The sequence below is a fragment of the Vipera berus genome (assembly GCF_964194415.1).
Source record: "Vipera berus genome assembly, chromosome: 1".
In the NCBI taxonomy this organism is placed as follows: Eukaryota; Metazoa; Chordata; class Lepidosauria; order Squamata; family Viperidae; genus Vipera; species Vipera berus.
In genome coordinates this window covers 340,804,407-340,820,641 of record NC_138202.1, presented here as the reverse complement: position 1 = coordinate 340,820,641, position 16,235 = coordinate 340,804,407, and the positions used below count along the sequence as shown (strand labels likewise).

Below are 16,235 nucleotides of genomic sequence, written 5' to 3'. Positions count from 1 at the left end.
CGCACATAATACACTTATATATAAAAACAAGAGTCTAAAAGAAGAGCTAGGAACATTAGGGGAGACTGGGAGAACATAAAAAGGTTTGTATGAGAAAAATATATCAAATTTCAGAGTACTCTAACATGGTGAACTAAGTGCTTATTAAGAGAGTTCTAACACATCCAGCTTCTTCCACATATCATCACAGCAATTGTTTTGAGGTTAGATAGTCTGCCATTTTTAACCTCCTTTTATTAAAACATCATGGCTGTGAACGTTGGACCATAAGAAAGGCTGAGCGCCAAAGAATTGAGGCCTTTGAACTATGGTGCTGGAGAAGACTCCTGCGAGTCCCTTGGACTGCAAGGCGATCAAACCGGTCACTCCTAGAGGAGATCAACCCTGAATGCTCTTTAGATCCTGAAGCTAAAACTCAAATACTTTGGCCATCTAATGAGAAGGAAGGACTGACTGGAGAAGAGCCTAATGCTGGGAAAGATTGAGGGCAAGAGAAGGGGACGACAGAGAATGAGGTGGCTGGATGGAGTCACTGAAGCAGTAGGCGTGAGCTTCAATGGACTCCAGAAGATGGTAGAGGACAGGAAGGCCTGGAGGAACTTTGTCCATGGGGTCGTGATGGGTCGGACACAACTTCACAACTAACAACAACAACAAATTAAAACATCACCTAAACTCAAATATTATTTGACAGCCGGTATGATGTAGTAGTTAAGGTGCCAGACTAGAAGCTGGGAGACCCAGGTTCCAACGCATCCTTAGGCATGGAAGGTGACCTGGATCAGTCATCCCTCCAAGTCCAAGGAAACTGAAAATCAAAGTCCTCGTTGCATCATTCATTGATAAGCTTTGCTATAAATACGAGGTGAGCACAAGGCAAACTAAGCCAGCAACTAAATGGAGCCCTATAACTAGGCGGGATAAATGCCAAGAAGAACCTAACAGAACGTTCTTCATTGTGTAGCCAAAGACTCCCTAGCAACACATCCAGTGAAAATAGAGAAGCTTTTTTTCACAATGATAAGTTTAGCTTTACCCAGGAAAAAAAACAGACCTCCTGCTTTGTTTGTTTCCAATATCTAGGTACAAGTGGTCCCCATCTTACAATCACAATTGAGCCCAAATTTTCCATTGCTAAACAAAGTAGTTAAATGAGCCATGCCCCATTTTATGATTTTTGGCCATAGTACTTCAACGAATCACTACAATGGTTAAGTGACCCTGGCTTCCCCCATTGACTTTGCTTGTCACAAGCTCCCTAGGAGGATTGCAAATGATAATCCCAGGTCCTTGGATGGTGTAACCATCATAAACACCTGCCAATTGCCGAGCACCTGAAGTCTGATGATGTGGCTGTGGGGATGCTGCAACGGCCTTAAGTGTGAGAACTGGTCATAAGTCACTTCTTCCAGTGTCACTATAACTTCAAACGGTCATTAAATGAATGGTTGTAAGTTGAGGACTACCTGTATATCTGAAGGTTCACTTGTACGATTTCCATACCGATAGTCCCTGACTTAAAACCATTTGTGTAGGAACTATTTGAAGTTATAACAGCACTGAAAGAAGTGACTAATGATCTTTTTTCATGCAACCATTGCAGCATCCCCATGGTCTCATGATCAAAATTTGGGCGCTTGGCAACTGACCTGTATTTATGATGTTGCAATGCCCCAGTGTCCCGTAATCGTCTTTTGTGAACGTCTGACTAGCAAAGTCAATAGAGAAGCCAGATTTACTTAACAGCCATGTTACTAACTTAACAACTGCAGTGATTCATTTAACAACTGGGGCAAGAAACATTGTAAAATGGGCAACACCCACTTAACAACTGTCTTGCTTAGCGGTGGAAATTTGGGGCTCAATTGTGATCATAAGTTGAGAACTACCTGTATCTGCTCAACCCCCTCTTAATAAAAATGCCACTTGAGGATTCTGGAAAGGCTGGGTTCAGGACTTTTGATCCCTGTGGACTAGCCTTCATCCACACTGCATTGGTGGAGGATTTCTTCTTTGTAAGACAGGGACCAAAATGTGTTCCCCAGCATCATCACAGAGGCAAAAGTCCCTCCCCCAGTCCACTCCAAGCACAGATATAAAGAAGCACATCTAAAATTGTGTCCATAATGTGCATTACCCTTCTCTCCTCCAAGTTCTGTAAATAAAATGGGAAAATATGTATGAACAATACCTTTCCAGCGAGTCTGTAGCTTATCTGCCACATTCTGGTAGAGGCTCTGAGCATATTCAGACTGTTCCTCAATACTCAACTCCTACAAAGAGAAATCAGTCACATGTGTGAGAATGGGTAATGTCCCAGATTTGAGAGCTCATAAAATTCTGTTCATTGTCCACATGGGGACCAGACTCTTTCTCCCATCCTATAGCTGCCCTATAATTCAATGGAGGTCCCAATCTTACAAATAACACACTGAACAATTCACAGAACCAGACAGCATAATGCAGACACTAGAGGCTGCATATCTTTTTCCAGTTCCTTTATTTTCAGATCAATCAGTAACTTTAATGAGATTCTCAGAGAAGATGAAAAACATTTACGATCCAGGAAGAAGGGGAGGTTATGACAGGGGAATCAGTGCTGAGGGATGTCAGAAAATATTTAATTATTTCTCCACAAAAATGGCACAAGGGAAAATCTAAGCTTTAGCAATCCTACCTTCCTTCCCAATTTATATTCTGCCAATCTATTAAATTGTGATATTTATTTAAATGTCTCTACTCCACAAAATTTTATAATACCATAGCCTGCAGCATCATCTAGGCAATTTCTAAGCGACTGATTGTAAATAGAATTGTATACAAGTTTGCTCATGTTGTGATTCAGCGTCAGCCTGTGATACCGGCAGCTGAGTCTGATGATTCTGAAGAGGAGGAGGAGAGGTTTGGAGAGCCTTTGGTGTCAGAGGGAGGCTCTGATGCACTGCAGGACTCTCAGCTTGGCCCCTCCAGTCATGTTCCTCATCAGACTCAGCCATGTGAGCACGAGGTATTGGACATAGATGATTCATAGCTGGATCTATTCAGGGACGCTAGGAGCAGGAGGCAATCCAGCAGAGCAGAACAGAGAAAGGCAATGAGGCAACTCGGTGAGAGGAAGAGAAGGCAATGAGAAGCCACGCCTTGGGACTGCTGATAAAAGGGGAAGGTGTGGGAGGTGCTGGTTGCTGAAGGCAACCGTTTGAAGATCTTCTGCTAGAGTCCTGGTCTGTTATTCCTGTTTAACTCTTGTTTGAACTTTTGGTTTAACTCTTGTATGAACTTTTGATTTCTTTGTAAATAAATTTGGTTGGGTTTTTCCAGCCTGTTGACTATAAAAAGGGGTTGTCTCTGACATTCAAACAGGGCCGGTCATAAGCTGGAACAGAACAGCTCATTTCATCCGTATAGTAAACACACTTTGATATTTCTCAGAAGGAAAGGTGACTCTATGCACACTAGAAGATAGATTAGAAAAAACTTTGCTCCCTGCATTTCTGTGTTGTGAACAAATTTAAGATGACTCTCTTATTTAAAAAGTAAACTACAGGTAGTACTCAATTTACGACCATCCCAGAATTTCCATTGTAAATCATGATGGTTTTAAGTTGAGGCACCCACAGGATCAACACATTTTTACAATCTTTTTTGCAGCAGACATAAAATGAATGCAACAGTCGTTAAGACAGTCCATTTACTCCTATGCGTATTTTTTGCAGAAATATGTCCCAAAGATTGGAAACCAGCAAAAGTCATTGTAAATCATGGTCACATAACTGCAGAATGTTGCAACCAATTGCCAAACATCCAATCATGTGACCGCAGGAGTGTGTGTGTCTGTGTGTTTGCCATCATTGGACGTTCAGAATTGGATCATAAGTACCTGGAAGGGGGAGGAATCATAATTTCAAACAGTTGCTAAGTGACTGGTCATTAAGCAAGGACTACCTGTATTTGGGCAAAAACCTCCCCTTAATCTTCTTTCACATAAAAACAATATAATTTTCTCCTTCTTTATTTTATTTTATTTATTTATTTTAATTCCATTTATATCCCGCCCTTCTCCGAAGACTCAGGGCGGCTTACAAGCTTAGCAGTAGCCTTCATTCTATGTATATGCCTGCTTATTAGGGCTTTTCACACACACCCCAGCGGCATTATTACAAAGTCAGCTTAATTGCCCCCAACAATCTGGGTCCTCATTTTACCTACCTCGGAAGGATGGAAGGCTGAGTCAACCTTGAGCCTGGTGGGATGCGAACCTGCACTAATTGCAGGCAGCTGGTGTTACTTAAGGAGGCATTAGCCCACTGCTCCACCAAGGCTCTTTTTAAAGATAATGCTCATGGATAACTTCCCAAGCAGGTCATAACTGAAGATCATTGAATATCCTACCTTCTTCTTTTTTTTCTTCTCCTATCATCACCATGAAAGGTGCTTGGTCCTCTTGGTGCTATACTTCCAGAATTTCATCCTTGCAAAGAAAACTCCAAATGAGTCACCAAGGCCAGGAAACCCCTCACTTACCCGCTTGCGATGCATCGTGTCCAGGAATAGTTTGCACTGCTTGTAGACCTCCTGGCCAGGCTTGTTGTAGGTCTTAAGAAATTCAATGAAGTCCTTGGACACTCTGTCAGTTTCAATGCTGACCTGCCTGCTGATAGAAGGACTAGGCGCCTTGGCTTCTGGAACTTCTACAAAAAGAGGGAATAGAACACTGTTACAAATAAAAATGACTCAACCTTCCTGATCGGAGGTATATTATGAGCGACAGAGGAAAAGAAGAAGCCATTTATTGTAGGAAAAAACACACAGCACACAACACCTTGAAGGCTTATTTTCTACTACTTGTAAGCTAAACTAGAATTTGCCACTAATAAGACTTTCTCAGATGGAAACTACAACCTCAGATGTCTGCTGCACAACAGACACAATTTATCAAGTCTATTTTCTCCAGGTATCAATGTTTCATCAGACCTTTGCCCATGGCCTACTTTTTAGAAAAGTGGCTGGTTATAGCAATTAACTAACACATACTACTTACCAAATCCATTCTAAGAGGCAATATATATAAGCTGCAGTCTTCCATGTATCACTCTGACAAATCTTGTAAAGTGTTTACAGAAGTAACATAAGGGACTCCACTAATCTACTATCACTTGTAGCATTTTCTGGAAACACCGCTTCTATCTTTGCTCAAGCTGCCATAAATTTAAAAGCTACAGCCACAGGAGTGTTTTAACACCTTCTGTTTCCAAGTAGGCACTTTGTCTTGTTAGTTCTGTCATTTAATTGAAATGTACTAGAACCTGGTTAACAGGATGTAGGTTAGAACAGGGACAAGCACCATATCTTCCACCGCCACCCCTCTTTTCTTTCTGGAAAGGCAGACATACTTACAGATAGTCCTTTATTTACAACAGTTCATGTAGTGATCGTTCAAAGTTACAACAGCACTGAAAAAAGTGACTTATGGCCATTTTTCACACTTACAACCATTGTAGCATCCATATAGTCACATGATCAAAAATTTGGATGCTTGGCTACTGATAGTTATGGCGGTTGCAGCGTCCCAGGTTCATATGATCATCTTTCGTGACCTTCTGACAAGCAAAGTCAATGGAGAAATCAGATTCACTTAACAACCGCATTACTAACTTAACAACTGCAGTGGTTCTCCTTTACAACTGTGGCAAGAAAGGTCGTACAATGGGGCAAAATTCACGTAACAACAGAAATTATGGGCTCAATTGTTGTTGTAAGTTGAGGACTACCTGTATTGGATTGTACCCATCAAACATTCTTATCTTGTAAGAATACCTATATGGCTTGTGTGGGGCATGCTTATGAATAAATGAATCTTAATAATTAAAACCAATGTTAAAGGGTTGTGCTGTGCTTTGAAAAATGGCACTTTCTCATTTAATTTTTATTTATTTAAAACAAAGATATAATTTCAGAAAATGTAATATCTGGCAGGAAATAATCAAGATGTACATTATAACCAAATAATCAAAAAACCTACATTAAATTATGGTATTAAAAGAGACCTTGAAAGATGGAAGAACCTAAAGCTATCTTGATTAGATTACAATTATTAAAAAGAATGTATTATCCATTTATTTCAAATGGCATCAATCAGAATTTCAGAGAAGATTTAACAAGAATGGAAGTAATTGTCAGTAAATCATATGGCTTAGGAAAAGACTTAAAGTCAAACAGAAAATCCTGGAAGATTGCAAAGGGAGAGGCAGCCTTGATCTTCCAAATTTTAAAATGTATCATAAAGGAAGCTTCCTCTCATGGATAACAGAGTGGATAAAATCTCCGAAAAGCAGATTGGCAATATTGGAAAGAGCTGACTTAGCCAGTGTTCTTCACAGATACTTACGGTACAAAGATAACAAGAGGGATAAAAACCTAAAAGTACATATTATTCAAAATTTGATAAACGTATGAATTTCCACAAGGAATAATAAGCTCAGAAAATGTCACCTCTAATTACAGCAAGAAAAATATAATTACATATGTAGTTATGGTTCATTCAGATTCTACAAATAGACTAAAAATACAGCAAGTACTACTTAGCGAAGGCTGGAATCCACTATTGTTGATGTATTTACAAATAGTCAGGTGATACAATTAAATCTCAAGAAGGAAGGGGGGCATTAAGAAAAGCAGAATTTGAAATGTTAATACAAACCCGATACCACCTGTTAGGGCATTTTATATTATGTAAACTTTTACTGAAATATGACACTGAGACTTAATAAACAAAAAAATGGATGCAAAACTTTAAAGAAATAGCAACAAATGAGTAGTATAGCGAACAAAAAAATGGATGCTAAACTTTAAAGAAATAGTTAGAACACAACAATGGGAAGAATTATGGACCTTATCTATAAAACCCACACCAGATTATAAAAAGAAAGGAAGATTGGTATATAATATTTTACAGATGGTGTACAACTTCATCAGTAACATCTAAGATAGACAGATCATACTGTAATAAATATTAGAAATGTCATGAAACAGAATGTTGTTAATAATAACAATAACAACAATAATAATAGAGTTGAAAGGAACCTTGGAGGTCTTCTAGTCCAACCCTCTGCTCAGACAGGAAACCCTATAACATTTCAGACAAATGGCTGTCCAGTCTCTTCTTAAAAACTGATGAATTGTTGTCTAACTGTCAGGAAGTTTCTCCTTAGTTCTAGGTTGCTTCTCTCTTTGATTAGTTTCCATCCATTGCTTCTTGTCCTGCCTTCAGGTGCTTTGGAGAATAGCTTGACTCACTCTTCTATAAGGCAACCCCTGATATATTGGAACACTGCTATCATGTCACCCCTCGTCCTTCTCTTCATTAAACTAGACATACCCAATTCCAGCAACGTTCCTTATATGTTTCAGACTCCAGTCTCCTAATCATCTTTGTTGCTCTTCTCTTTACTCTTTCTAGAGTCTCGACATCTTTTTTACCTCGTAGTGGCCAAAACTGGATGCAGTATTCCAAGTGTGGCCTTACCAAGGCATTGTAAAGTTGTATTAACACTTCACCTGATCTTGATTCTATCCCCGTTAATGCAGCCTAGCACTATGTTGGCTTTTTTGGCAGCTGCAGCACACTGCTGGCTCATATTTAAGTGATTGTCCACTAGGACTCCGAGATCCCTCTCACAGTTACTACTATTCAGCAAGGTACCACCTACTATACCTGTGCATTTGGATTTTCTTGCCTAAATGTAGAACCTTACTTTTTTCATCATTGAATTTCATTTCATCAATGATATTGGATGTCTGACTCTAATGTTTTTTAAAAATATTTTACTTTCTATAATACTCTGTGACATTGTTCACCATAAATTTAAAGTATATTCTTTTTGTCCTTTACAGCAATATTTTATATACATATAAAATTTATGTTTAAAATTTTCCGTTGCCTATTTCCATTGAGCTTGAATCAATTATCATATTTTTCACCATAGGAATATCATTTCCTATAGTACAAATTCAAATAATACAATCATTTCCTGTGATTCATTAATTGCACTAAGAGATGTACCTGTAGGGGAAAATAGCAGGTGTAAAAAAAGGAAGAAATCAGAAACCCAATAGGTTTTTATTATTTTCTGGGGGGTTTTCTACTTTTTGTTATTTTAATTCTTCCTATATATGCTCGGTAAATCTATTTTTCCTTTCATTAACATGACACAGAAACACATTAAGAATACAATGGAGATTTTGATATTAAATAATCAGCTTAAGGCAAAAACCTTTACTATATAACAAATCCTTTCAGGCACATCACAGGTTTTTTTTCAATGTTATATTCTACTTTAGATGAAAAAGCAAATAATTGAACAATAGTTAAGTCCAACAATTTCATTGTTAGCTGCTCCCTTAAAAACTCTTTATAATGGAGATAATTACAATAAGAAAAACTGTAATTACATACACAGTTAGGGTCCACCCCAATTTTATTTTTTTGGACTTGCAGGATCCAATCTGGGTCAGTCACCAGGACCAGAATTTTAGTCTTCCGAGCTTTTGGACTTGTGCTGGACCCCATCCTCAAGGAACTACTCTCTACATTCCGGTTGAGGGAAGTTCCCCGCAGATGGGGCCTCCAGCACAAGTCCAAAAGCTCGGAAGACTAAAACCTCTGGTCCTGGTGACCAACCCAGATTGGACCCTGCAGCATTATCCTGGGACACATATATTTTGACTTTTTTAAGCCCACTTTTATTAATTATACTCAAGATGGCGAACTTACTCCTTCTTCTTCCCATTTTCCCCATAACAACAACCCTGTCAGAGGGATTGTGCTGGTCCAAAGAAATCCAGCCAGCATTCATATTGAAGATCACAAGAATATAGTAGATTAAAGACCCAGCAAGAATTACCTGGTGAAGGATGGAACATAGCATTTAATTTTTTAAACTTCATTTAAAATAAGAATAAATTCAGTGGCACAGGAAGCCTGAAAAGGAGGTGTTAACAGGCACCATATTGCCCATTCCCCAATTTAGTATATATCAAGGGAATATCATGGCAAGCAGCAAATGAGTCTATATTAGCCAAACTATTCAATGAATGATGCATCCACTGGAAATACTGAAGATGAGTCTTTGACATGACAGGTAATAAAAGGGGCAGTGAAATGCAGAATGTCAATTTTGTTGACTATAAAATACCTAGCAAGGTTTACGGATCTAATTCATATTCAGTACATTAATGTATTTGAATGCATCCCTATCCTAGGTTAAAATGCATAGTATTTGGAGCCCATCCAAAAAGAAACAAAAGACAAGACTAAAACGGTTGTTTCATCTAAACAGCAACATCAATTCACCCACCTTTCAGTTGGCTAACCAGAGCTATTCAGAATGAAGCACACAAGATGCAAATGTAGCAGGATGAAGGAAAAGAAGCAAGAGACAAATAAAACACAAAGAATTTTAATCAGCACCTCACAAAATGCAAGCCAAACACTAATGCATCTAACATAGAGAACCAATGATTAATGTGAGGATAACAAAGGAAAAAAAAGAATGCTGAAAACATTTATTTTGAAAACATGGCAGCTTACTTCACATTTTCAGCAGGTGAGAATTTATAGGGTTGCAGAGAAGTCTGATATTGTCATAAGCTGCCATGATTTAGCAGCATACAAATTGAAGAAACAAAGAATACTTGGTTTTCATGATCCAAGTGTTCACAAATGATTTGTTACATGCATATGCAAAAGTTTAAATTCTTTTTTAAAATTTCAAGAAATGCAATCATGCACATGGTCATTATGATGGCAGGTTACTATACTCTTGGGTTGATCCTATGTGCTGGCACAAAAAAATCAAAACTATAACTGAAGCTTATGCGAGTATTTCAATTACACTTTTACTGTATTTTCCTTTCCTTGCTTCAATTACTTTAGCTATAACAACAGGTACTTTCTACTGATACGACACAATACACATCTTTTACACAATACACTGCTAATTGGCTTGCTTCCAAACACTCAAGGAACCCCAAGACTATAACTCCTAGCCAGTATGAAGTAATGCTGCAGACAGACTCAAGGCTGGGTCCAAAGATCCCAGGTCTTATACAAGGTTTGATTAAGCAACTGCAAGAGTTAAGTGGTTTTTAGCTAAGCTGCATAATTTGTGCAAGGGTCTTGTACTCAATATCTATCTATCTACAGTATTTTGGCAGACTACATGTCCAGAATCTTAGGCTTATATAATTCTTTTTATATTTCCATTTCAAAAGAAGAAACAAGTTCCAAAATGAAGCTTGCATTGCTAAACAGAAAAAGGAAAACAATGCTGTTTTCCAGTATTTCCTAGGACAATTATTAATTCCACATGCCTAAAATTGTTCTGGAAGAGCAAAAATCCCAAACCTACAAAAACAAAAAGGTCACAGTCATGAAAATGTCCAGCAGAGCCACTATAAATGGCTTTTTAAACACCATTGCTTTTAAATTCTTGCCAGGAAAAACTAATCACAATATTTGCGGGGTGCATGATCCAGTTCTGCAACTATGACCACTGCAAACTATGGTCAAAGTGTGCTACACCAGCACATGGTGCAATAAAATGAAAAATGACTTGAAAATACGCACAGAGATCAGCAACCTATTACACTTGATATTGAATTGAGCCCTGTGGATACACAGGTAGAATATCTCCAACTGCCAGATAGCAAACAGTGAGATGACTGTCTTTTTATAAGCATGGTTGAAAGACAGACCTCAGTTCTGATCAACAGGGAAAACGGATCCAGCAACAAAAATGTTATAGTTATATTAATGACATACATCAACTATTTCCCAACAAGGAAAATATTATAAAAGGCAAATAATAAATTAATGGTACATGTTACTAGGCTGTTGCATTACTTAGAATGGCAAGTCCTTGGTCAGAGGCTACATATTATTCATTAGAAGATGCTTGAGGATACACAAGGGAGATATATGGTTTTTGTGCCCCACTGATTCTATTCTCCTATGCAATGTAGCTGGCTGTTTTGGAAAACAAGCCATTATATGAGATACAGCTTGACCTACACCAGGGGTAGGCAACCTTGGCTCTTTTATGACTCATGGACTTCAACTCCCAGAATTCCTGAATCAGCTGACTCAGGAATTCTGGGAGCTGAAGTCCATGAGTCATAAAAGAGCCAAGGTTGCCTCCCCCACCTACACTATGCAAAGCCAGGTAAATGTAATGTATGCAATAATACATGTTTAAATACTAGTGATTTAGCCTGATCCACCAGGTTGTTTTTTAAGCCTAATTCAAGGTGGTTACAAAACCTAATACATTACTTATATATAATCTGCCCTCTGCTCTTTTATCTTCGGTGGCTAACAAGATATGTGTCATCCTTTTAAGCGACTTGCTCCACTGCATCATGATAACAACAATAGGGTCTAAGATAGCAGGTATGTCAGTCAGATGAAGCTATTGGATACCCCGCCACAAGTTCTCCCTACTCCAACAATCCCTGTGAGACAGTTCACTTAGGACAGGGGTTCCCAACCAGGAGCGCTCGCACCCCCTGAGGGTACGAGACAATATACTTGGGGGTGCGAAAACCTGGGTTTTCAAAATTATAGTCTATATGCATAATTTGTTGCCGTTATTTCAAACTTTTGCAAGGGGTGCAAGAATATATCAGAAGTGTTCTAGGGGTGCGGGGTATAGAAAAGATTGGGAACCACTGACTTAGGAGAAGCAATGAGCTTCCATGGGTCTCCCAAGTCCTATCCTAACTTTTTAAGCATCACGTCTGCTAACTAAAGCTTTCTCATTATTAGAAATTGAACAACATGTACATTGACAAAATGAATTGCCTTTAGAAGGCAAATATAGACGGTTAAAGTATTCACATCTTTCATGTCAGTTTCTGAACCATCCAAATTTCTGCATTATAATTATGCTATCTTCTTCACAGATAAGTGACCAGGACCTGTTGCTGGAATTGGGTATGTTTAGTTTAATGAAGAGAAGGACAAAGGGGGACATGATAGCAGTGTTCCAATATCTCAGGGGTTGCCACCAAGAAGAGGGACTCAAGCTATTCTCCAAAGCACCTGAAGGCAGGACAAGAAGCAACGGATGGAAACTAGTCAAGGAGAGAAGCAACCTAGAACTAAGGAGAAATTTCCTGACAGTTAGAACAATTAATCAGTGGAACAAACTGCCTCCAGAAGTTGTGAACGCTCCAACACTGGAAGTTTTTAAGAAAAGACTGGACAGCCATTTGTCTGAAATGGTATAGGGTTTCTTGCCTAAGCAGGGGGTTGGACTAGAAGACCTCCAAGGTCCCTTCCAATTATTATTGTTGTTGTTATTCCTCCCAGAAAAAGTCAGTTTTTTGAGTACTATCAAACATTTAGGTATTCTTCTTCAGCACTATTTTCTCAAAACTCTTGGGCATTTTTACTTAACTCAGTAATTTCTAATAATGCTAGAATACATTTCCTCTTCACAATCTCCATTTAACATATCCTGGCTATTGGAGATACTATGTATCTGGAAGACCACAGGTTGGGGAAGGCTGCATTTAGTTTATGAGAGGGCAACTAAGCCTTTGAACAGATCAACTGTTTCTGTGAGTTGAGCTCTACTTCTTGCGACTTCATGGACACACCGAAACAGTTCTCTCAGCCCTATTATGGAAGTGGGTTGCAAGTGCTTTCTTTAAGGCCACCTTTTGACTTCCCACAGTTCTGGTATTTCCCAATAGCCAATATTTGGCTAAGAGATTAAGATGGCCTTCAGTAGCCTCTGACCCTAGACAAGATCAGCCAAATGCTCCTAACTGCACGTCAGAGTAGCCAACGTTATTTTTTTTTTAAGATGCAAAATACTCTTTGCAGTCTCCACTGTCTTTTTTAACTGCATTTTTTTAAAAAGGATGTGACAAATCAGCTACACAGGACATTTAAAATGTTACTACTTACTTGGTGTTTCACATTTATAATGTTCGAGAAAATGAACTTCCATATTATGCTGTGCTCCTGATGCTAACAGGTAACAGTTCTCAAGCTACTTGAGAACTCTGGAAGTTATAGTTGAAAAAGGCTGAGTGAAAAAGTAAACACTAAAAGTATTTGGGTTTTATTTTTTATTATGGCATTAGATGTGGGAGGTGGAAAGATTGGTACCTCCAGCACCTACCTTCTGGCTGAATTGATATTGAAAAAAGAAAACCTGACTACATACAGAATAAATTGTTATCATATAACTCAGAAAAAAAATCCTATATCTTTCATCAAAACTATCTGGCTTAAAATATATATATACAGCAGCCGGTCTGAACAGTCTATAAAAAAAAAACCCACTTGGCAAAAAGCTGAAGGAAGCCATAAATAATCAGCCCAAATGAATGAAAATAAGAGAAAGCACCACGGCATGCATCTGAAAGCCCTTACAAAACGATTTCTGTTAAAACTGGTTCTCACTGTCCTCATTTTTGAAAGACAGTACAGTAACAAGAATTCCAACAGAAGTGGGTTTTTTTAAAAAAAAATTGTTAAGATTTTTTTACTATACAAACAGCCTCTTTTTTTTTTAAGAGTACATATCTAGTTTTGGATGGAAAAATATGCTGGAATTGTGTGGATAATCTCTAGTGAAATCTTAGAAGCAAGAAGAGTAATCAACTAAAACTCTTGTAATCAGAGAAAATAGAATCTTCCAAAAGCTAGCAAAATTAAATTTGTTTCTATGTGATCTCTAGGCATTTATTTGATGTCACTTAAATGATTAATCAAAACAAAAAAAAAATAGAGCACGTACGAATTACCTGCCAAAATGAGGAAACACTTATTCAAGTCTTCACAAAGATTCTCTTTCATTGCATCAAAGAAAGCAATCCCACCCCCTCCATCAGTTAAACTCATTTATTTCTCAAAATACACGGGACTAATTTCTCTTTTTCCACTGTTATGGCCTGAGCAACATTTTGATCTAATCGTTTTCGTCTCGAGAAAGTGCCTTACAATTTGCTTTATCAAAAAATTATTTTATTAATCAAATTTATATAGTTAATATTAAAAATATTCAGATTCTAAATTATCAAGACTTTTATCCATTTTTAGCTTTGCTTAAATATTGATACAGGGGTTCCTTTATAACTTAACCAAGCAAGTATTTAAGTAGAATTCATGATATTTTCTGTTGAAGGGAAAAAAAAATAGGTTTAGGCTCCTTTTTTTAAAAAAAACCACACCCTTCTATTGTCTGTACTTCTCTGTAGCATACCTATTTAGGTTTAGAAAATATGGTAAGTTACTCCTGGTATAACTCTAGCTTGGATCCTGCAAAGCCACTAAAACAAGCACATGCAAGGACTGACCCTCTGTGCTGTATTACCTTCAGCAGGAGAAGCAAGCTCCCAAGACGGAGTAAACATCTCCTTCAAATGCCTTAGAAGATTATCAGCACTGGCTTCTTCCTCAGGCAGTTCAGGCTTAAAACTGGATTCCTGAATGGCTAGAGCAAATGCAAAACAGCAAGCAGGACAGCCACAGGCAATAAGGGAAATAAAGAAGGGAGGCAACAGACCTACGGTTCCTGGTCTGATCTACAGAAAGAGATGACAGTATATAATAGCTTGGACATCTGGTGGTCAAGCACTTTGAAAGTGACGACGGAAGAAGGGAAAACATATTTCAAAACATGCAATAAGCGCAGAATGAAAACAGGAAGTTTGGGGGAAACATGCAACAAGCTCTAAGGTAGATTTAATATCCCAAAATGCACATGAAAGATGTTAGCAGCTAAGATCAGCACACACAAAAAGCAGAAAGGAGGTGTTAAAAGTACTGACAGTGGAATGACAAGATTTTTAATCGCGGCCACTGAACAGATAGGGCCAATGTCTAAGAATAATTTTCTCTTCTTCCTTGTATGCCTTTCTGAACACCCCACCTTCAAAACACTTCTCTGGGCTCACTTTTGTTGCTGGAATTTATAGTAAGCTGGCACTTTAGCCTTTCCAGTTGTAGTTCCAAAAGTGTTGTTGTTGTTTTTTCCCCCAAAAGGCAACTAGGGTTTGTTTGTTTGTTTGTTTGTTTGTGAAAATGTTTCATTTCTCATCCAAGAAGTTTCTTCAGTTCTCCAAAGCACCTGAAAGCAGGACAAGGAGCAACGGATGGAAACTAGTCAAGGAGAGAAGCAACCTAGAACTAAGGAGAAACTTCCTGACAGTTAGAACAATTCACCAGTGGAACAACCTGCCTCCAGAAGTGGTGAATGCTCCAACACTGGAAGTTTTTAAGAAGAGACTGGACAGCCATTTGTCTGAAATGATATACGGTTTCCTGCCTGAGCAGGGGGTTGGACTAGATGACCTCCAAGGTCCCTTCCAACTTCTTCTTCTTATTATTATTATTATTATTATTATTATTATTATTATTATTATTGTTGTTGTTGTTGTTGTTGTTGTTGTTGTTGTTGTTATTGTTATTGTTATTGTTATTATTAAAAAATAACAAACCCAAGAAAGACCAGTTGCCTTTTGGAAAAAAGCACCCTTGGGACTTCCATGAGCTGGATGATTGAGAATTTCCATAGTAGTAGACAGAATTTGAAATAGTTTTCCAAAATGCATGTTTAAGTCCACCATTGCTTATTTCAATCAGCAGCAGTTTTATTCCAGAAGCTGTTGTCTGGATGGTGTTCTAAAATTAAATTTTAACTGCTCCTGAATTTAATTGATGGTTGCATTTTGCCATTTTATTGTTCCTTAAACTGTTGATTTTGTAAAAAAAATATATGACAAATGGTTGTAAAATTAAGTAAAAAGTACTTAAACGCAAATCAAATTTGACAAATGTTTAAGCAGTCCTATAAAAAAACTTAATATGTGGCTTTCATATGCTATTCATTTGTGCTAATTTTAATAAGAAAAGGGATACAATTACCTGCTTTCATCAGATCACAAGAAACTTTCATTCTTAAAATTACTTCACAGCTGTTGTTTTTCTGTGTTTCAGAACTACCTTAATACAGTATTTGTGCATGCTAATATCTGCTTTGTTTAAATCTTTCCAGTTTCTTCATATCAGGCCATGCTCAAACAGTTTTGTAAGGACAACAAACGCAATAAAATCAGCCTCTTAAATCTTCCTTTTTTCCTTAATTTTTTTTTCTCTTCTTAGGTTGACATTGAGTATCTACTGAAAGATTTGATAAGAAACCTTTCTTACTTCATCTAGA

At 37.8% G+C, this 16,235-nt stretch overlaps 1 protein-coding gene across 3 annotated transcripts in view; it reads right to left on the bottom strand.

The window, feature by feature from the left end:
- RABGEF1 (RAB guanine nucleotide exchange factor 1) overlaps positions 1-16,235 on the bottom strand; it is a 45,849-nt gene that overhangs the window by 14,557 nt on the left and 15,057 nt on the right. The window contains exons 4-6 of one of the 3 annotated variants that reach the window (XM_081314726.1): positions 14,388-14,507; positions 4,525-4,691; positions 2,192-2,273 (exon numbers count right to left, since the gene is read on the bottom strand). In XM_081314726.1, the coding sequence (XP_081170852.1) occupies positions 2,192-2,273; positions 4,525-4,691; positions 14,388-14,507 (369 nt within the window). Of the gene's footprint in view, positions 1-2,191; positions 2,274-4,392; positions 4,414-4,524; positions 4,692-14,387; positions 14,508-16,235 lie in introns of those variants that run through there. The other 2 variants (XM_081314724.1, XM_081314725.1) reach the window with 2 other exon arrangements.